Source organism: Centrocercus urophasianus, unplaced genomic scaffold (genome assembly GCF_019232065.1).
Source record: "Centrocercus urophasianus isolate 14NV4802_14NV808 unplaced genomic scaffold, USGS_Curo_1.0 seq_9, whole genome shotgun sequence".
NCBI lineage: Eukaryota > Metazoa > Chordata > Aves > Galliformes > Phasianidae > Centrocercus > Centrocercus urophasianus.
Window position 1 is genome coordinate 24,631,927 of NW_024885532.1, and position 20,894 is coordinate 24,652,820.

General features: G+C 41.7%; 1 protein-coding gene and 1 long non-coding RNA gene across 8 annotated transcripts in view; one reads left to right on the top strand and one right to left on the bottom strand.

The window, feature by feature from the left end:
- Positions 1–231: 231 nt before the first annotated feature.
- On the bottom strand, positions 232–14,550 carry LOC122171522. Of its 7 annotated transcripts, none has more exons than XR_006172012.1 (7): positions 14,271–14,550; positions 13,303–13,427; positions 12,770–12,871; positions 11,626–11,703; positions 9,362–11,457; positions 9,070–9,168; positions 5,371–6,057 (listed from the first exon to the last, which is right to left on the bottom strand). It is a non-coding gene; the product is annotated as an uncharacterized LOC122171522 (long non-coding RNA). The 7 variants fall into 7 exon arrangements; XR_006172010.1 differs by having other exon boundaries at positions 9,362–9,477; positions 10,335–11,703; XR_006172011.1 differs by lacking the exon at positions 5,371–6,057 and adding an exon at positions 232–4,364 and having other exon boundaries at positions 9,362–11,703.
- A 148-nt stretch (positions 14,551–14,698) lies between these two features.
- WDFY2 (WD repeat and FYVE domain containing 2) overlaps positions 14,699–20,894 on the top strand; it is a 65,616-nt gene continuing 59,420 nt past the window's right edge. Inside the window, exon 1 of the mRNA XM_042839251.1 lies at positions 14,699–14,905. Within this exon, the coding sequence (XP_042695185.1) occupies positions 14,715–14,905 (191 nt within the window). The 5' untranslated portion in view covers positions 14,699–14,714. The remainder of the gene's footprint in view (positions 14,906–20,894) is intronic.

Consider the following 20,894-nt stretch of genomic DNA (forward strand, 5'->3'; position numbering starts at 1 on the left):
GAGAAAGATTCTTTCAAAGATAATCAACCCAAGCCTAAGTGTGTATCAGCCTCTTGATGTGAGAGCCATAATGGCTAGTGCTGCCATCAGAGCCACATTTATAAATCTGTACAAGGGACTTGCTATGAAGGAACAAAACCTAGTGATATTAGTGCTTATGCTCATTACTGATACAGCTGATGCAGCTGAGCAGCAAGAGTGTGAAACTACCACTGAAAATAGATGCATCTTTCTTTGATTTAAGCCCTTCTACATGATGGGCAGAATTATACCCCACGTACAGGCTAAATGAGCTTGTTCTAGCTTTTCTCCTAAATCTAGGTGAATTAATTCAGCATGGTTCTGTCTGAAGGAATAATCTTGTTGTACCAATAATGAAAACAATTCCAGCTTCTTTCGTTCACAGTTTTTGTTTATTATTTTTCATGCATCCATAGGGGATTATGAGAGTACATCCATATCTAAGAATACTCATGTACTCATCTTCAGAGTGGGCATTGTCCATCTGAGGACAAACAGAGCAGTATTAAAAGTGCAACTTTCAGTTAAAATTGAAATGCTAGCACTGTAAAGCAAAATATAAATACGAGTATGAGTATAAAATATGAGCCGGAAAATATAACTATTTAAAAATAAAAAAGGCTTTTGATATACTGTTACTGTTTTGTTTGTTTGTTTGTTTGTTTGTTTCTCTTTTCCTTGAAGGTAAACAACTTCTCCCAGTGAATATTCACTGAATTTTTGTTATATTATCAGAGTGTTAGGCTTATTTTGTCCTAAACCACAGGCTTGAAGTACAACTGGCAGTTAAACTTTAATATTTTATGTGTTTATTTGTTTATTTTAAATTGCCTTTCTCCTCCTGTACACAGAACAATTTCACAAAGATGTGAAGATCTTGGTCTGCTCAGGTTTTAATGACACAGGTAGATTTTTCAGAGCTTCCATTAAAATCCCATTCCATAGCCTTGTAATTTGTCATCTCCACACTTTTTTTTTCACAATTGGAAGTTTTAATTTTTCCATTGCTTGGTTTGATGCTCATCACTAAAACATATATCCCTGTATAGCATTCTGAGTTTTAGTGCTTGCATCATATTCCCTTTAGTCTTCCTTTAGTCAAGCTCTGTGCATTTGGTTTATTTGCTTTATTTATAAATAAAATGATATTTTCCACTTGTCCTGAACTTGACTACATGGGAACTTATATTGTTAGATGGATTGTTTTTCTCTATTTTATATTCAGTGATTTTTTTACCTTACTCTTTTTTTTCTCTCTGTTCCTGAAATTGTTCCCAAAGAGAAACTGTAATTCAGGTAACTATAAAGCTCTGAGAAGGCTCAGATAAGATGTTATCCCTAACATTTTTTCAGAAAAGTGACATTAAGATAATTTGATCTCAGTTTTTTATCTATACTCTAGGACTTTGACCAAGAATGCCTATTTTTCTAAATTTTGCAGAGGCAGCTGTCTGCCTTCAAGACTGTCTGGCACCTTTTAGAAGCCTGTACTTTAGCTTTCCCAGCACAGTGAAACTACGCCACTCTGCAGAATGATGACCCCTAGAAGAAGTTGCATTCTGGCTTCTCTTGGCCCATTTTCAAACACAGCTTCATTTTCAGTGCTTGTGGATCGGGAAGCCCAGAGGATAGCTCTTGAAGCTTCCTAGGGATTTTTGTACTCCCCACCACTACTTCATTCATCCAAATCCCTTGCTGTTTCCTGGCTCAATAGCTCGGAGCACAGAGAACACAAGTTTGCCATCCAGGGGTAGAATAGTTAATGTGGAATTTCAAGGAAATTGGGGTTAGGATGGTTTGAAATAGATTGTTTTCTAACTGTCCAGACTGAATGTGGGCACCAAGAGATGAAGTTCATGAATATTTGTGAAGTACTTAAGCTTTTCAAAAGTGCGTTGTGATGGAAGTGCATAGTAAGATTATTTTCTGAGGAAAAACTAATCTCTTTGAGGACCATCTGTGCTGTGACAGTGGAAGTCAGTCAATTAATGATGGAAAGGTTTTAAGGCACCTGAATAGAAGACAAAGATAAAATCAAATTAAGACTGTTTATTTGATACCTGCTTTTCCTTTGGTATTACTGGCCTTAGATTGAAAGGTCTTCTGGGCTACGTGTTGTCTTCATATGTTTTTAACAGTGTTTAACAGAGCAGAGCCTTTTCTATTTGGCACTTTAGGGAAATATTAAATTTAACGTGGAGAAAACTGCTTAGAACAAACATTTCAAGATTACAGTTCTAATAAGGCAGTAGAATTTTAGTAGATTTACAGTCCTTATGTATCCTTCCAGATGTGTTACATTGCTCCTTTCACTTCAGGTAGGATCCTGGTCAAGAACAAAAACCTTTCACAACTCCAAGCTTTTAAATTCAGTCTCTTGGGTAATTCAGCTAGCAGTGTCAAGACCCAAAGAGAACAGAAAACCTCTCTGGCATGTGAAAGCATAGGTATTTTTACCTTTTTTTTTTTATTTCTTTTTCCCCACCTCCTTTTTCTTGAATTTATTCATCTTTGAGATGCTGGCAGCAGCAGTCCACTTGATTCCTGATGGTACCACAGTGCCCAGGGAATAATACAGGTACAGACTTCTCATCTTCCCTCCTCTTCCCAGGCCATGAAAACAGGAAGAGTTTTTTGCATTCACTGAAACAACAGGTCTGAGGATACTTTTGCTTATTGTGCCAGGGGAGAAAAAGAAATCCTGTCATCAGTAAGGCCAGAAATAATAGTTACATCTATCAGATAGTTTGTGAGAGACTGCTTGCAGCAATCTCTGTTTTTTAGCTTTTAGTTAGAATCCTGGCTTTTAGTTTTCTCACTTTACTAGCCCTGACTAAAAGCTCCTGTACGTATCACGATGGGTTAATTCAGCCCTTCACATAAATACCTGTTATACATGCTGCTGCCATGTGCTCTCTTCTCAGATGTCCAGCACAGAATTAGGATAATCTTTGCCCACAACATAATTTTTTAACAATTTCCAGATAGCTGTTTCCCTGAGAGATGGGTGCTCTGCCTATACCCACCAACCTGAGTGATACTTGTCACCATTCCAGAGATTTCTTCTGTTTGTTGCCTTAAGCATTCTTTCTTGCCTACGCTGCAAAGTTTCATCAGCTCCAGAAATCATATCCCTTCTCAAGGGTTGCACCCTCCTGCACATTTCATAGCATAGCAACGTAACTCTATTGCCATGGATCCCAGACATGAGCATGCAGAATTTATCCAACTAATCAAGTGGTGCAAGAACACCAATTGCTGCTACAGTCGGCTTGGAGCATGGAATGGTTGCAGCTAAAAATATTCTACAAGCGGCTTTGCAGGGAGGCAAAACAAGGGGGTCTATTTTATTTATTTTGAATGGCCAGAGTAATCGGTATGGTCATAGTAAACTAGAAGGCAGAATTGTGCATTCATCCCTAAAGTGTATCCCACTGAGGTACCATACCTGCATGCAGTATTTGAGAGCTAGGAGTCTTTTCTTTACAGTATTGGCACGTGGTAAAATTTATTATCCAGCCTTTACTCAAAATGTGATTATTATGCACTGCCCCAAAACAGAATATACTGTAAAAGAAAGATGCAACTGATTGCTCTACGAAACCATGTGACTGGTGTCAGATGGAATCAGTGCCTCTTGGGCTGCCTTTTGCCACTTAGCATTTAATGAAAACTTATCAAACCTCAACAAGTAACTGGAACTCTCTACAAAGGCCATCTATAAAGCGAAGACACCAGTATTCTAGAATAAAACAAACCTGATAAAAAGCAAAGCGTCTTTTCATCCGAGGAAGAAATGTGTTTGTCTGTATTCCCTGACTTAAAGCACCTTTGGCTAGATGTTTGCGACTGTTTGTTGAGCACATTATGCAAAAGATACAATTAAAATACAAGGAGATTGGGTTTGTTTCTGCTTTCAGATGAATGTTGAAGCCCTGATACAAAACTTACTTGTTAAAAAGGTCCAAAATCTTGCACAGCAAAGTCAAGCCCACAGTGGGCAAATCTGCTTGGCAGTAACTTGCAGAAAGTGACTTCTTGCAGAAAAATCCCAAATGGGAAGGAAAGACACTTAAAACATTGCTTTGAAAAGTATAAAAGGATAATTCTCACCAAGATGAAATCACAAAAGCATTTCTCACAAGGAAAATTTTAGAAGAGAGTTGAGACCAGCTTGTAATGAACCTTGAATTGTAAGTGTAACTCTTCATCATAATAACAGTCTTCATCCAGCAGTGCTGCTTGGTCAGTAATGGGTTCTTTTGTTGTTGCAGATGGCTTTGAATTTCACGATGTTGCAATCGGAAAGCCTTGAGCGCTTCAGGATCAGTTCTAATATTTTCCTGTTGGTAAGTCATTTTGAAGTCAATATACAGTTTATGGTTATTTTCCAAACACTGATCCAAAACGAAAAGTCCAAGAAATCCCTTCCCATAATTCATGCTGATGCTAAGCATACACTTCTCCAGTTTTGGCAAAGTACATTGTGTACTCTGGTTGCGCGTTGAGTGTAATGCTTTCCCTGAGATCCTCCTGCTCCTTCCATCTCCTGAGGTATTTCTATTTGCTGTTATTTCTGTTTTGTGAGGGCCCTGACACTGTTGTATGTGTTCATGTTTGACTGGTTTATGTGAGCTGTGAATACTCAGCTACCACTGATCTGCATTACTGTGGTCTTGAAGGAAGACGGAGGTTAATAATTCAAAGGAGACAAATCTAGGCTTTTAAGTATGACATACATTGCATCCCTTTTCACAGTATCATGACTTTTTCCCCCAATTTATTTCATTTTCCTTGATCAATTCTTCATTCATGCCTTCTATTTCAGGTTCTCTCTATCTCATCTTTTAGTTACTCTATCTCTATCTCTCTATCTCATCAGTTACAATATCTTTTTCCTGATGTTTTATCTTGGATACTCAGCGTGGCTCTCCACAGCTGGCTGAGAGAAAAAAGCTGAAACTGCTCATTTGCCCTGACAAGTCTTCACTCCCTGTGTTTTCAATGATTGGCTGTGCTCTGTGCTTGACTTCAGCAGCAGCTAATAAGTAACTCCTGATCCAGCAAATCTTCCAAAGGTTGACAGATATCACTTGAGCTCCCATTTCAGAGGTAAGTGACAGCCCTTTAACCTGATTACAGTAAAGGGCAGCAGTACTGGGCTCGCTTGTGGTCCTCTACTGAACAGTTAAGTTACCGAGAAAGGGACAATATTCCTTTCTCAAGAGGAGCTAAGATTTGTTGTGCTTTAACTATGTATCATTTGGAATGCTCCAGCCTGTTTCCACCATAGTGCTTTTTTTTTTTTTTTTTCCACTGCTACATCTGCTCATCATTTTCTTAATTACCTTTTTTTTTTTTTTTTTTTTTTTTTAATATTGAAATCTATTACCCATGTAGCAACATATTTTACAGTAGTTTTCACTAAGACATTTGCAGGCTTTACTTCTGTCCAGTTAGCTTTTTTCACAACATTCCTCTAATTGCTATGGCCCATTTTGCCATAATGTCAGTCACTTTGTGGAGTATGCGACTGTAACTGTGACCACTGAGTAAAGCTGTTCCTTATCAACACAGAGTGATCCAGCACACCACTGTCAGTAGCACTGAACTTTCCTGTAATTCTGATGTTATTGCAAATTCCTCCCCAGCTGGCAGTAAGATGTTTTGTATGGCTATTTCTATGCTTGAATTCTCTGTTTTCTGGATTGTGAAATAATCCTCTGCATAATTCAAGAACCATATCATGATCCGTGTTTATCAGAATCTGTTACCCAACAGTCTGGACAATTAATGGCCTCTGTAAATACAACTCTGTGATTTCTTGCTGCTGGTGGTCCAAGAACTTTTAGTTCTTCTGCTAGTCAGCACTAGGACAGCATGTTACCGCTTTCTAAAAAACAAAGCATAAAAAGTGTATAAATCTCCCCTTGAGAATTGTCTTGGCTAGAAGAAATGGCATTTCTCCCTCATTCTCCATTGAATCTTTATGTGTATGTATGTTTTCATATATAAATGTCCATACTTGCATTTTTTCTGGTTAAAAAAAAAAAAAAAAAAAGACACGAGTGAATACAGTGAAATGAATCAAAATACAATTTCAAAGAAAAAGCACTGCTACAAAAACAAGACAGAGCTGACAGAGTCAACCCTTAAGTTGGGGGAAGAGTTAAGGAGTTCAGTAGTTAGAAAAATCCACAGTAGGAAAAACTTTGACTGTAACTTTTATGTATATTCAAATGTAGTCTTACAAGAGGGTTTTGAGACATTGGAACCAGATCAGCCCTGAGTAGTAATGTGCACACACTATGACATTGCATGGCAGCTGGACAACTGTTCCTTCCTCCTACATCACCATTCAGATCAGGACCTAGTCCTGAAAAGTTGTCCTAGCTTGTCATCTGTTTTTCTGCCTCTTCAGTTGCAGTGGAGAGAATTTGGACTGTTTGCACACGAAAAGGTTTTTACAAACCTTTAAGCTTTTAGTGCAAAATCACATTAATTTCCCTTGGGAAGGATCTGGATTTTGGCTTCTCACTGGGGGTTGTGTTCATTGTACTGCTGGTAGCTGCATACCAGAACTGCTGGTAGCTGCATACCACCAGACACTGATACATTTCTCTCTTTTCTATCTGCTAGTAGATAAAGTATCCATGACAAAATTTGGAGAATTTGGCATCACAAGAACAACACTCAGACTCCTGAGCAGCTGCCTGGGACCCTCACCACACATGCAGAAAAGCCCAGTAGATGTCTTGCTGATACCTGCTCTTAATGGCATTAGGGTCACTGTAGCCAAACTGTTGTTAGGTGCTAAAACTCCAGAAAAAAAAAAATAATCAGCTACATTTACAGTGATGCAGTAGAATTGCCAGGTCACAGCCTGAACCAATGCTTGAGAACCATTGGTGAGAAGGTGTGGCTAACCCAGGGAGCTCAGCTGCAAGCAATGCACCTGAGTGATGGAACAGGGTGGACTCTGAGTCTGCTCCTCCTCTCCCTCATTTAAGGGTTAGCAGCCAGATGAGCAATATATCTCCAGATAGAGATTGTGCTCTTCTTGATCACTGGCTGCTGGAAGGGTGAGCCAATTTTCTTTGTTAGCTGCTATTGTTCTGTAGTGCCTGTATCCCATTAGAAAGCACTGTCATTGCCTTCTTCTGCTGTGCAACTGGTAAACTGAAAAGGCCAATGCTCGGCACTGCTGTGCGGAGCTCTAACAACTGAATTGTGAACTGGCAGTTTTGGCACTATGACTTTTAGGACTCTCTTAAAAGTTATTTGGACACGGCTTGGAGGAAAACATGGAATATGGACCATTTCCCATAGACAGTTTTGTATGATCAGGCTTTACTGGAGGAAAAAGGTAATTTAGTTCTGTGATGTTAGTGTGCTACCTGTTTGGCCTCGAAACTGAAATGGCAAGGTCTGAAAAACAAAGAGAGAGGATCTGTGAACCAATAGAGGTGGACCTGTCCTAGGGCAAAACTCATTGCTGCATATGTGGCCTCAGGCTCTCTGGCTTTGGGGAAAGCATTTTTTTTTTTTTCATTTTATGTTTTCAACATGTTTAAGTATAAACGTAAATACATGCATAGCCCTGTGGCTTTTCAAATTGGGAAACTCCTTTCCAACACTCACTCATTACAACAGAGGGTATTTACATGCTCATGATTACTGTCTGCCCTTTATCCAAGGTCTTCTCATTCAAGCACTTCAAGAAGCACTTACATGGCCATTTCTTATGGTGTTTCTTGCTACGGTTCAGTAAAAAATAACTATCACCTTGTTCCCTCCTATTACTGGAAACTTATCTAACACAGCAGATGAGTTCTTTTGACCTCAGAGCGTCACTTGGCCTCATATGGATCTTTTTGAGTACCTTTCTCGTTGACACTGATACCTTATTTAGAGCCTGTGTGTGAAAATTCCCTCGTGCTGATATTAATAATACAATTCAGAGGCTATGCTGGTGCCATTTAGCCTGAACATCAGGCTTCTAATCTAAACTTGTGAGAATGTAAAACATTTTTTTTTTCAGTCAGTCCCAGGACTTTTTTTCCCCCATTTGGACTTTCCTGATTTGCTGTCAGAGGTACAAGATAGGCATTCACCAGTTCTTCAGTCTTTACAGAGGTAATTGTCAGATTGTATTTTTACACAAGGAGGTCGTCAAGTTACAGATGAGAACGGAACTGAATAACTGGTTTTCCCTTTCAAACATGTGTGGCCTCTTGTCTCTAGAGTGTTTGCTGTTTTAAAAATAAGAAGTATTTTTCCTGTTTTCATAGATCTTTCTTGCCTGCATACCCACGCTTCTTCCAAAATCATATGCTCAAAGCAGCCAAAACTGATTTTGGTAGGAATATAAGTTCAAAATCAAAGTGTACTCTGTAGATTCTGAGTATAGACTTATGAATTTACTCCAAGATATTAAAGGCAATCAGATATTTGGATTGAAATCTATCTAGAATAAAAATCATGCTGATCAGGAAGGGTCACGAGGCAGTCAAGGAACTAAATGCTTCACAACACTGTCTACAATAGTGCCCATCTACATCTAGCATCACTGGAATGTATGTATATGCTTACAGACTGAGAAACTCCTTGCTTCAGTAAGGGCCAGAAATGCTGACTTACTTGCTAAAGTGAAGGTGACTCATAACATTTACACAGAATAAGACCTGAAAGAGTCCATTTGAACAATTTGGGATTCTTTTTTAACTCCTCAGAAAGCCCTGTGGTACTGAGTCACAAGCTCTTGCACACGCTTCAACTTCCATGGTTTTTCAGAATCCTCCTCCACTGAAAGGGAAAGTTCACCTACCCTGGTTCAGAAAACACAAGCTTTTAAATAAACTTGTTGTTACAGGGTTGAGTTGAAAAAAATTAATGGTGAGTGTCTACCTATTTTTTTTGTTTGTTTGTTTGTTTGTTTTTGTTATTTTTGTAAGACTCTCATGCTGGTTTTGTATACTTTGAAGGTTTCTGTGTACTTGCAGTAAGGAGTAATCTTTGAAAGGGTTCAACTTCAAGAAAACTGCTCACCTTCATAAACTTCCTCTCGTGTCCAAGGTCTTTTGATCTTTTTGACTTCTATATGCTCAGTTGGTTGAAAGTATTTTGCTGTCCTAGGAAAATCCAGTGCTGCGTGATTGGTAGTAAAGAAAAATAAAATAATTAAAAAACACAAGCTGCTGTAAAAAAAAGTGTTCTTTGATATTCCCTAGAAATGTTCTTAAATGTATATTTTAGAAAAAAAAAAAAAAAAGGAAATGCTTCAAAGTTTTCAAATACTTTCAAAGTATTGTTTGTGCCTGTGTAAGATACATTTATTTACCTTTTAACCAAGTTACATAGGTGACTTTAATCCATTTTCCAAATAGAATATGAATGTATTGATTCTTCAATATCACAGAGAAGGAAGATCTAGAACAAGTTCTGAAGTCCTGAGGCCTAGAAAAATACAAGAATAATGAGCTTATAAGAATTAGTGATCAGAGTGTTCCACCAAAAAGACAGTGATTTAAATTACAGAAATTTTTGACACCAAGCTGGAAGCCCAAAATGTGAGTGATACTATAGCTGGATCAGTGAGGACAAAGGAAACAGCAATAAGACTGCATACAATGCCAGAACTGCTTATGGGGCAAAATGCATGAGCCAGGAGTTCTCATTTGCAGCCCACACACTGACACAGCATCACTTTTTTGTTCTCACATGTTCACAGTCAGTTACAAAGCCAACAGCAATTACATGGCAGCTAAAAATTAGTGTACTTCTTCTCAGCAAGGTGCTATGCATACTGCCTTGCGTATGTTTTAAAGCTAATCTTTCTTTTTTTCAGAACTTCTGTATACAGCAGATCTGATTTCTGATAGGTCCCCATTCTCTTAATGCCCACATAAAACTAATAACAAGAAGGATTTGTTATCAGAAATGTGATAGGCAGTATTGTTCACTGAATGAATGATAAATATCTGGAGCAAAATAAGAGTGTAGTTTTACAACAGTTTGTATTTTTGAGGAAGATGGACAAATGTATTTCCCACTGAATCCTTTGGTGCTCTGTGAAGTTTGCCTTTCTATACGAAGAATGGATCTATATCTATTTCCCACATGCTTCTAAGAATGATGTAACATCTGAAATCAATTTTTTAGTAACTATCTCATGAAGGCTATCACTGCTGACAAAAGAGGCAACTGCAAAGGAGAGAATTTTAAGGACAAATTTTTTGCAGTTGCATTGAGCTACAGGCTTTGAGGAAACAGTAAATCCCATGTAGTATAAAGTGATAAGACATTTAGCTTACCAGCAGAGTAGAAAATCATGGGCAGGAGTAAGCCGCTGCTGCATTTGATGGCTATTGAGAGGTGCCTCTACTTGTTGCCAAGTGTTTTTACCTTTTGTGTGTACAAGCCCTTTGGTTCTGCATGGGTGATTGAGGAAGAGGCTTCGGAAGCTGAAATCTGGCTTGCTGTCAGTGGAGCACTTTTGAAACTAAGCACTGAATCGGGAAGAGCGCAGCTTCTCTCCCACATTAGTTCCTCTTGCAGAGTGAGAGCAACCGCAATCAGTTTATTTCACAGCTCACAGGGGCATGTCTTCTGGCCTCAAATTTAATCAACAGAAAATCGTTTTTTTTTTCTTTATGAAAAGCTTGTTCCTGGTATTATAAATATTACACATGTATAATTGCTCAGCACTCAACTGAAGGACTGTTTTTGTTAGTATCCACAAAATTCAAGCTGTTTATTGAAGTCATCTCACTCATACTTGCTGGCCCCAATGCTTTCCAGTTCTAGCTGAAAGGTTTGCAAGGTGTCACTGTGTTGTCAGATCATGCCACCATTTTGCAAAACAGTTACCCAAAAGGGAAAACGCTGCTTTTGGGGCTGTTTTCTTCTGGTTCTACCAGCAGTAACAGCGTTGCAGAAACAAGTATCTAAAACCAGGGCTAATGGTAGAGCTGGGAAAGGCCAGGTCCCCACGGGCCACCTGCTCACCTGGTGGTCACAACTGTCACACAAGAAGCAATTACCTACTTTTTAAAACAAGTACACTTTATAAAACTCAGAAAAATCTCTCCCTGCTATACCAAAGCTAGAAAAGAAAAACAAAACTCAGCAAACAAAACAGAAGATGGAGCCAGAGAGCAACTTTTAAAGCAGAGTGCCAGGGAAGCTGTGGAACTGGTTTCAGCTCGCAAGCTTCGAACCAGACTGCAGAGGAGAATCTGCAGAAAACAACCAAGGCTCCGGTGTGATATGAGGGCATGGAAGCAGCTCCACGGTGTGTGAGCACACCAGTTCAAAACAGCGCAGTGCCCTTTCCCAGAGCTCCTCTGTCCTCTTCCAGCACAGGAACATGAAGGCCAGTCTTACAAGCAGGCAGGTAGGCCAGTTCCATTCCATCCAGAGCTGATGGAAGTCAACCTGCACCAACAAAAACAAACAAACAACCAAACAAAAACAGCAACCAAATCTAAGAGAGAAGCACGCTTCATTTACTGTTGCTGTATACCAAAATACACAGTAAGAGAAAATGACACTAAGATACAAAGATGAAGTATTAATTTGGTAGCAATTAAGTGTTTTTTTCACCTCGTTTTTCAGCCTGTGTTACTGGCAGATAGATTCTTACAGGAAAGTCCAAATATTCTAAGCATACCACAGCAGTACCTGCAAAAAAATACATACCTGACAAGAATCATTTTTAATTCTGTACTTTTCATTAATGTTGAAAAAGAAGTATACAAGCTTGCTTTTCATGGCTTCTAATTTAGCTGCAAGACATAATCTTGGAAATACTTTTTAATCCATGCGTTTTAGCTATAAAGCTATGACAGAAAATGGAAGGAAAAAAAACCTGCTAAGAAGTATTTGTAAGATTTCTTTTCTTGATTCTTTTTTCTTTTTTGGGGGGGAAACGCTTTTCTAAACTACCCTCAGTTTGATTCTGTCAGTAGTTATTAAAGTTACGAGTATAGCTATTCTAACTTGAAGTCTTTTTGTTCCTTAATTTGTGTAGTTGTAGGAAGACTGATTCTAAAATGCAAATCATTTTTGAATGGATTACGTGTGACAACTGTACATCTGGAAAACCACTCAGATCTTGGTAATTTCATCAATCTATTTTCCATCACTATGACCCTAGCCTGTCAGGTACAACACAGGAGTATGCTACAGGCTCCTGGCTTACTCTGAGATCTTCTTATTTTTTCACTGCTTTCCTTCCTACCCTCCACAGCTTTCAAGCATCACTTTTTGTTCTCTGAGCCATTCAATCTCTGCTTTGCATGGAAGACTATCTCAAGCGTATTTCCCTACCTGATCAGGGAGATTAGAGCATTGACCACAGATTTGGACACCACATAAAGTGATATACTAGACTTCAGGACACCATTAATTTTCTGTTATTCAAGTGCCTTTCTAGTCTTGCTGAGGAAGTCACCATTAAAGCTAATCTTTAATATAAGTCCTGAAAATTTTTGTCTTGACTGTCTGTACACCCACTGGAGCACCTCTTGCACTGTGGATTTGGCTTCTTTTTAACTGTTTTTTTTTCAGTGGGTATTTATTGCCAAAAAAACCCCAAATTTTTATGTAAAGCATAGATTTTGTTTCAGCATATTATTACTTGGCTTTCATCCAAATGCATGTAGTTGGTAGCAGCCCTTGAAACCCACATTCAACAGGTGCACCCCAACAACTGTGTGATAGCCACTAAGAAAAGTTTCTCCCTCACCTTTTTGGAAAAATGAGATTCAAACAAAAAGTGCATCTCGGATTGCTTACAGTGTTTTCCTCCAGAAGAACAATATCTTAAATCTTGAAGGAGAAGTGTTGTCTGAAAATGTTTAAAGATACAGGAGAGGCAAGGTAAATAGGAAAATGTAATACCTTAATAGGCAAATGACAAAAAAAAAATAAAAAAAATCAACAGCTAATTTGTAAGATGCATAGGAGTCATGGTGAACCTGCTTATTATGTCACTCTTATTATGTCTCTGCTTATTATGACACTCCTTTCCCCCTTACTCACTTCCTTAGGAGTCTGTTGGACAAAAAGCACTGTATGTCTCCCTGCAGTATGCTGCCTTCTGCATACAGTCAGCCCCCATTTATCTGCTAACAGTGCATAGTGCCAAGTCTTGAATACAAACAAACTGCAAAGGAGCAGCCCTTGCCAGATTTCTTCAGACTTCTGTTTTAAAAGACATTTTTAAGATATATGTCTATTCTGAAAATTATCCATTATATTAACATCTTCAAAAAATACCTCTCACATCTTATCAAGTAGCAAGGCAAGCATTTCTGGCTGTAGGTCCAGCCTAGAACTTCAGGTCATCCACAGTAGTAGCAGGGCTGCTCTGCATTTCTGCTTCGCTGGTAGTAGTTTCCCTTCTATGAATTGTGAGAAAGGCATGTTATCTAATGCTATCATACATCCTCTGGGAAATAGCTTGAGAGTGCAGATTCATTTCCTGCAAGCCATTATCTGTTGCCTACCAGACCTTTCCCCCCGCAGTACACTTGTGAACTCCACGTATTGCAGTCAAGCAGAGCTTCAGTGCCTCTCTGCTCCTGCAGGTACTGCTTCCTTGTTTAGCATAACACATTCAGTTTACTAAACGTTACCTGGAGCTTAGTTTTCAGTTCTCTTGACACAAAAAATATATCCCTATCCACTGAATTCATAAGATCCTCAGTTTTTACTACTGACAGTCAGGAGCAATGTTTTGTTGGCTTGAATTATTATTTTTTTTTTCGTTAGAGAACTGCCACTACTCACCTTATTGTGGGTGAATTTAATATTGCACTTTAGAGTGGCTCAAGCTGGAAGGGACCTACAAGATCATCCAGTTCCAGCCTCCTGCCATGGGCAGTGCCAGCCAGCAGCTCAGGCTGCCCAGGGCCCCATCCAACCTGGCCCTGAGTGCCTCCAGGGATGGGGCACCCCTGACTTCTCTGGGCAGCTGTGCCAGGGCCTCACCACCCTCTCAGTAAAGAATTTCTGCCTAACGTTTAACCTCTTTTAGTTTAAAGCCATTCCTTATTCTTATATCATTATCACACTGTGTAAAAATTGGCTCCCCTTCCTCATATGCTCCCGTGGATTGCTAGAAGGAAATAATGCTTTCCAGCTTTCCAGCCCAGAAGATCACTTCTATGATGCAAGACTACAGCTCAACACCTCACATCGTTTTCCAGAGTCATTGATGATCGAAGTTCCCCTTTGGTATATACCTTAAGTGCTTTTTTAAGCACAGAGCTTTGGACTCTCTTGGACCTCACCAAATCCAACGGGAAACACAAGTGTGCAGCAGCAGCTTGCTGAAATCCAACTGCTAGAGTCCCGTCGCGTTTCCCTTAGGGACGAACTCTGAAGGTGAATTTCTGCTTCCATCATACGAGAAGCCCTGCTTTCCTGCAGACCCTTTCACTGCGAATTCTCGCGTGCAACCCAGCCTTGCACTCACGGCCACCTCTGCCTGAGCGCATTTCAGCGCGCCCGTCTCCCACCCCGCGCAGGCGGACCCGTCCCCTGGGGGCGCTGCGAGACGGCGACGCCTCCGGCCGCCATCGCCCCTCGCCCCGCCTCCCGCTGCCGGCCCGACACGCCCCTCGGGGGCCCGGCTCGGGGGCGGTGCCGCCGCCGCGTTGGTTCCTGCTTCCCGGGCAGCCCGGGGGATGCGCGGTGCTGCCGGGCACCCGCACGTCTGTTTTCCCGCAGCGGTGGTGCCCATGGCGGCGGAGCCGCAGCCCAAAGCTCTGACCCGCAAGCCCCTCCTGCTCAACAAAGTGGAGGGCTCGCAGGAGGTGGTGAACATGGCAGCGATCGTGCCCAAGGAGGACGGGGTCATCAGCGTCTCCGAGGACAGGTAGCGGGCGGGCGGGCTGCGGCGGGGGCTCTGGCCGCAGTGAGGCGGCTGCAGGCGCGGCGCGGGGATCGCTGCTTGACCTTGCCCCGCGACTGGGCTGAAACAGCGCTTCCAGTTCCCCTTTCCCTGCTCCGTGTTTCTCTGTAGTTGTTTAAAATACCGTATCTCGTTGATAAGATCTGCAGTTCAGTTGCAAGGAGCGCTGTTCCGGGCCCCTCAGCCGTGCGCTGCGGGGTGAGCGTGTCCGAGGCTGCTCGTCCTCTCCTGAGCCGAGGCTGAATTCAGCCTTCAGCGGTGTCAGCGCTGAACTCACGAGGTGCCGGCCTTCAAAGCACGAGCTTATTTTTCTTACAGAGTCCACAAATAAGTATTTTAACTGGAATTTCGTTACAGCTCAGGTGCTTGTAACTGTGTCCCCAGCTGTCTGCTTGAAATGCCAATGCTGGCCGATGTGTTGTCATTCCCAAGGGTCATCTTGGATTGTTCATCTCTGCCTGTTATTCTGCAGAGTGACTGCTGTTATTTCTCTGTTAGCTTTCCCAAAATCTGTCAGTATCTCTTATCTTGTCAGTGTCCTCTCTGTGCATTAATTTCCAGCCAGTTGTCAGATACGTGAACCATGCCAATTTGAGATGGCTTAAGTTCATCCAAGCTATGGTTTCCAAGTGAGCTGCCATGCCTCATAGCAAGGGGTGAAGAGTTGCTTCAAGCAAGTGCTCTGCGAAGGGGAGTTGATGCAGAGTTTTACAGCACTACATGGCCACAATTCTATTTTCTTTATACGTTTTACATATTTGTTGTGAAGCTGAACAGTGCTTACTCAGCCAAATTGTTTTATTTGTAAGAAAGTGTTCATAAAATTAATTTGCTCTTGTTTGGGTCTCTCACTCAATCTTTCCCCCTACCTTAATATCTAGTTTGTGTTATTTTAGCAGCTATAGTTTGTGGAGAACAGCTTGGTGTTCCAAGTCGGTGTTTCTTTGTAGAGGCAAGGTTTAGTGAGAGGTCTGTACTTCATGAATACCAGAGATGTCAGGTTCAGGAAAGCAGCGGGGAAGCAGAACCTGGGGGTTTCTCTCTCCAAACCGGCTGGTTCAGTGAGAACATCCCTCTCTCCCTCCCACCTCCAACCCCTAGCGAAGGCCAGCTGAGTCCTGTTAGCTGCTGAAACCTGCAAAGAACTCTGCTGCTGAATGTGCTGCCAGATGCTTGGCTGGGGTTTTGCTGGTGGTACGGGGTAACTCCATCAAAGCAAGAGGTACGGTGTTGCGTCTGGAGGCTCACAGGTTGTTTGGTTTAGATGAACTACCAAGGTAAAGTGCTTGCTTGTGGGGCTGGGTTGTGGTATCTTTGAGGTGCTACAAGCTGTGATCATGCCTTTTCTTTCTTTAGGTATGCAGATGTTCATCGATGGCTCTTTCTTTCATTTCCCATCCATGTTAGCATTTTTACTGTAGTTAGAAGATTCAGAGATTAGAACTGTGGAAGGAAGAGCAGTTTGGGAATCCCACGTGGAGGCTTCAGGGTACCTAGGGCTGGAGCACAATTTACCAGGCTCTCAACATCACTGCTTTTGCAGATTCTTCCTGTTTGGACCTGTCTGCTGGTGTTAGCATTAAGGCTGTTGTTTCATGGCCTTGGAATGTGGAGGGCTTTGAGAGATTCCTGGAAACTGCAAAGGCCAGTTGTGGAGATGTTATCTGTCTCTTAGGGAAGTAAGTGAGTTTTGGCTGAGCTCACCAGCTTGTGATATGTATTGGTTGTATGAGAGAGATGCTCTGAAACTTTTGCCGAGGAGTAACTGGAGGGATGGACTGTTACTGGTGCTGGTTTGGGCTGGGGAGCACAGTGGAGACAGTTCTCCCCTGTTCAGTAGCTAGTGCCTGGATACATCGATGCTGAAGTTGGGCTTCAACATACACATCAGCTAGACACTGCTTTAAGGAGTTCCTTAGTGTATCTTACAGTTCTATAACTGTAAATCCTTCAAAGCAGGAGCTTGGCTGCCAGTCTGTATTTTGTGTGGTACCAGTGGTTTTATCTGGTTTTTAAAGACTGCGGAAGTGGTTTCAGCTATAGCTTGCAGACATAGCTGTACATGATATAGCCTTGAATTGCTTGTGTTCGTAACACACGTTTTCAGGAATAAAATGAAAACTAAGTAATAATGCAGAGTATGGAGGTTCTTCAAAGAGAAAGGCATAGATGGGGAAACAGGTAACCTCAAGGGGAGTTGATTAAGACTGTCTGAACTTGACATAATCTGTGGAGTTAATTTCTTTTCAGTGTGCATCATCTGTGTTTGTATTTTCTCTTCTGACTCCTTGTTGGAGTCACATGAGTTACACAGCGTGCATTGCCTTCTGATCTTACTTGCTACTGCTCATTCCTTACTAGGGCAAAGTAGGTTGGGTCTGTATCTCTATACAAGACAGCTACATTGGAATAATACATAATTTTATTTTGCAAGAGAATGCACCTGTCTAGGAAGGCGAAAGTTAAATGAGCAGCAGCATTCGTTATCCAGGAATGTATATATCTGATGCAGGTGAGCTACAAGGAGTAGCTCATCTGTGCTCTTTTCCTTATCAGCAAATGGGTGGAATTAACAGACACATACGTCCAAACAGACACATACATCTTGAGGGACTCGTAGTACTGAGTGCCCTCAGTTCTCCACGTGGATCTAAATGGGATTCTCCTAATGTGCACAGCTGGCCCGAGGCTGTCACCAGCTTCCTCTGTTAAAAGCATGCTCTCCCATTTCAAAACTGGTGTGCATGTCCTTGTCTTTTGTTGACTTCATAGGGAGCTGTGGGTGTTGGGCACTTCTGCAAAGTAGGTCACTGGCATGTCAAGTTGGGACACATCTCCTTCGTGCTTTGGAGATTTAGTATCACTAATCTCACCTGAGCATGGGGATGGGGCGGGAGAAGCATCCTGACTCACCCAGTTCTCGCTGCCAACAAGGGCTTGGCACTGGCATGCTTCTGTGACTCCTTGAGCCTGCCAGGGATGTGAGTGTTAATTCAGCTGAGTGTTGGCGTGCTGATGCAGTGCTGCCGTGGTAGGAGGCCACCAGCTTTCTTTTTGTGGTACTACCAGCTGTATTGGAAGGGAGAAAAGCTTAGAAGTGTGCTGAAGCAGACAGCTTTCCTGATAAATATGAACTCTGGTCTGCGCCCTCTTAGGTGTGCTAACTTCCATGCTACAGACCTTGAACACATCAGTGTTGCAGGCAATGGCGTGCGGAAGTTGTTTTCCTTAAAGTATTCATGGGAAGTAAAAGTTCCCATAGTTCACAGTAGAAAGTTATTGAAACACCTCAAGTTTATTCTCAAAAACAAGCGCTCTAGTCTTCTAGAAGGAGTAAACTATATGCCCTAAGAAATAGTTCTGTATTTTTTAAATAAGGGAACAGAAATCTCTGCCTTTTCCACTTTCTTCTGTCATCTGAAGTCCTTTTGTTCTCAGATGTCTCGGCTTTGTATGGTTCCATGTTTGAACGTAAGTAGCAGTGAGCCCCAGCTGTTCATGTACATTCATATTCATGTCTTTGTCTCACATGGAGAAAACTGTACAGAATTCTGTGCCTTGGTTTGTTTTGCAAGTTGGGGTTTTTAAATGCAGACTTTGTTTTTTGAGGCTTGTCTTCTGGGCGTGTTAATCGACAGGGTTTTTAAGGGGGACAAAAGCAAGTGAGTCTTCTGTAGCTGAAGTCTGGACTTTGATAAACTAGTGCACTGGGGATGGGAATATGCATACATGACAAAAATCATGGAAGTTGGCTTTTGCTCTGCTGGCAGTCATTCTAACAGGGTGAAGTGTGCTCTTTCCACTCTGAAATACCTCAAAAGCAGTCTTTTGTTCCTTGTTATTCTTTTCTTGTCAGGATCCAGGGCAAGCATTGTAGTTCATTCTCAAGTGAGATGGATCATCACTCTGTCCTGCAGCTGGGCAAGATGTGACGAACCACACGCTCCCAAAAACTTTCTGGATTTCTCCTCTGTGCTGGAGTGATGCAGAGCAATTGCTTCATAGAGCAGTGGTTGCGACATGGGTTTGTAATTCTCATCTAAACACAGAGTTATTCCACTGAAAGCTGTTCTGCTTTTTGGCTGTTGGCTTGCAGTAAAAGTGCAGGTGGTACGAGAACAGATTTCGGTGGTGGCTGTTTGTGCATTGATCAGTCTAAGCCTGTAATTTCACACCCAGGTTACTGCAGTATGAGTAGCAGTGCAGAAGGTGTGGGTGCTCTTTAAAAGTGTAAGAAGACTCATCTCTGCTGGAGGTTCTTTAAATTTTGATTAAGAACATCAGTTGCTTATGGAATTATTGAGAGGAAATGGAGGAACCCCTCATAAACAACATAAAGATTTGAGGCCTGTTGTTGCAGATGCAACTTGTTTGCTCAGGGTTTATGTTTCTCTTTTCCAACGATTTGGATGTGTTGCAAGTGGATGACTGTGTTTGGAACCAAGCTCGGGGTGGAGGATAGTGCTGGCTGCTCAAGTGAAAGAAGTGGATTGTTAGCAAGAGTCTTGAGAGAAGGCCCAGAAGCCTCACGGAATCAGAAATTGTTCCAGATGTTGAAAAGCGACTGTTCCTGATTTCACTAACATGCATCTTGTTCAGATGCCAAAATGCTGGGGCTGGTACATAAAATGTTTCGCTGAGTCCTTGCTGGAATGATGTACCTTCCTCAGCAGTTTGTGGGGTACTGAGTGATTTTGCTTTGTGCCATCAAGAGATGATTTACTGAAGGCTGACAAAGCCTGTGTTTACCTTGCCTTCTGGTACTCTCCACTGAGCACTTAGTGTCACTTAAAGATTTAAAGCACAAGGACTCAGACTTGTCTCTCTGATTTTTCACTCTCTTGCTACTGCTGGCTCATGTAGGTCAATGCACAAATGGATGCAGCTCCTGCAGCTGTATTAAGTTCATGTCTTAACTGCAAGGTGGCAGCTGCAAAAATGTGATATGACAGCGTGGCTTGGACCACGGCTTGTAAAAACCCAGCTTCAGTGCTGTGGTTAGGTATCAAAGTACAGTGGGAGATTAGGTGCTTGAGCCTTTAGTCTGAGATGCAGTGGTTTTTAATCCCCTCTCTGATGTAGAGGTTATCCATTATAAAAAAAGGTGTAGATGCATGTATCATATCTCACAGCCTCTGTATGAAATGAGGAGAGCTGCCAAATGCAGCTTGCATTTGCCTTGCAGCAGCCTCATTTTCTGCCAGGAGCTGCACAATGCTCTCGAGTTGCTGCAAGTTTTGGGACTGCACATCCACCTCCTGTCTTATTGGGTCTTCTCTTTCTCCTTGTCTTCTCTAACCTCAACTTAATTTCACTGGTGTCTGTTGACACCCATCTCTCGTCAGCACATCATATATCCGTCGGGCTCTGCTGTTTGTCCTGATGGCTGTTCTCTCCAGTTATTCCAGCTCTGCAGCTGAACAATGCTCCTTCTGCAGAAGGGATCACACAGTGCCACCTCTTTGTGCCCCTGACAGGACAACAAACAGGGGTTATGGGCTGGCTGTGCAGTGCAGAGTTGGCATAGAACTCAAAATGGACTATTGCACAAAACCTGTTGGTCTTTCTCCTAAAACTAATTATGTCTAGGAGATAGTGATGCTTTAGTTTTAAATAGCTGCAATAGCTTAAAATAAATGAATTGCAACGTTTGTAAAGCTGATAGCTCAGTAAGGCTGGCCTCTCATTATCAGTTAGCAGACTGAAGCTCTCAAATAGCATATGAAGTTGTGGCACTGTAAAAATGTGTCAGTAGCTTGCCTGACCTGCCCTGAAGGATTGGGCTATTGAGGCAAACTCCTGTTTTTTTTCTTCTCTCCAGCTGCACAGGATTTTGCATGCTGCCATGCACATAGTAATGTGTGCAGGAAGACCACTCAGATGTGATGCCAGAGTTCTTCCAAAAACCTGCTGCTGCTCCTTGTTTTGCAAAATACAGCTTGTAACAGTCTGG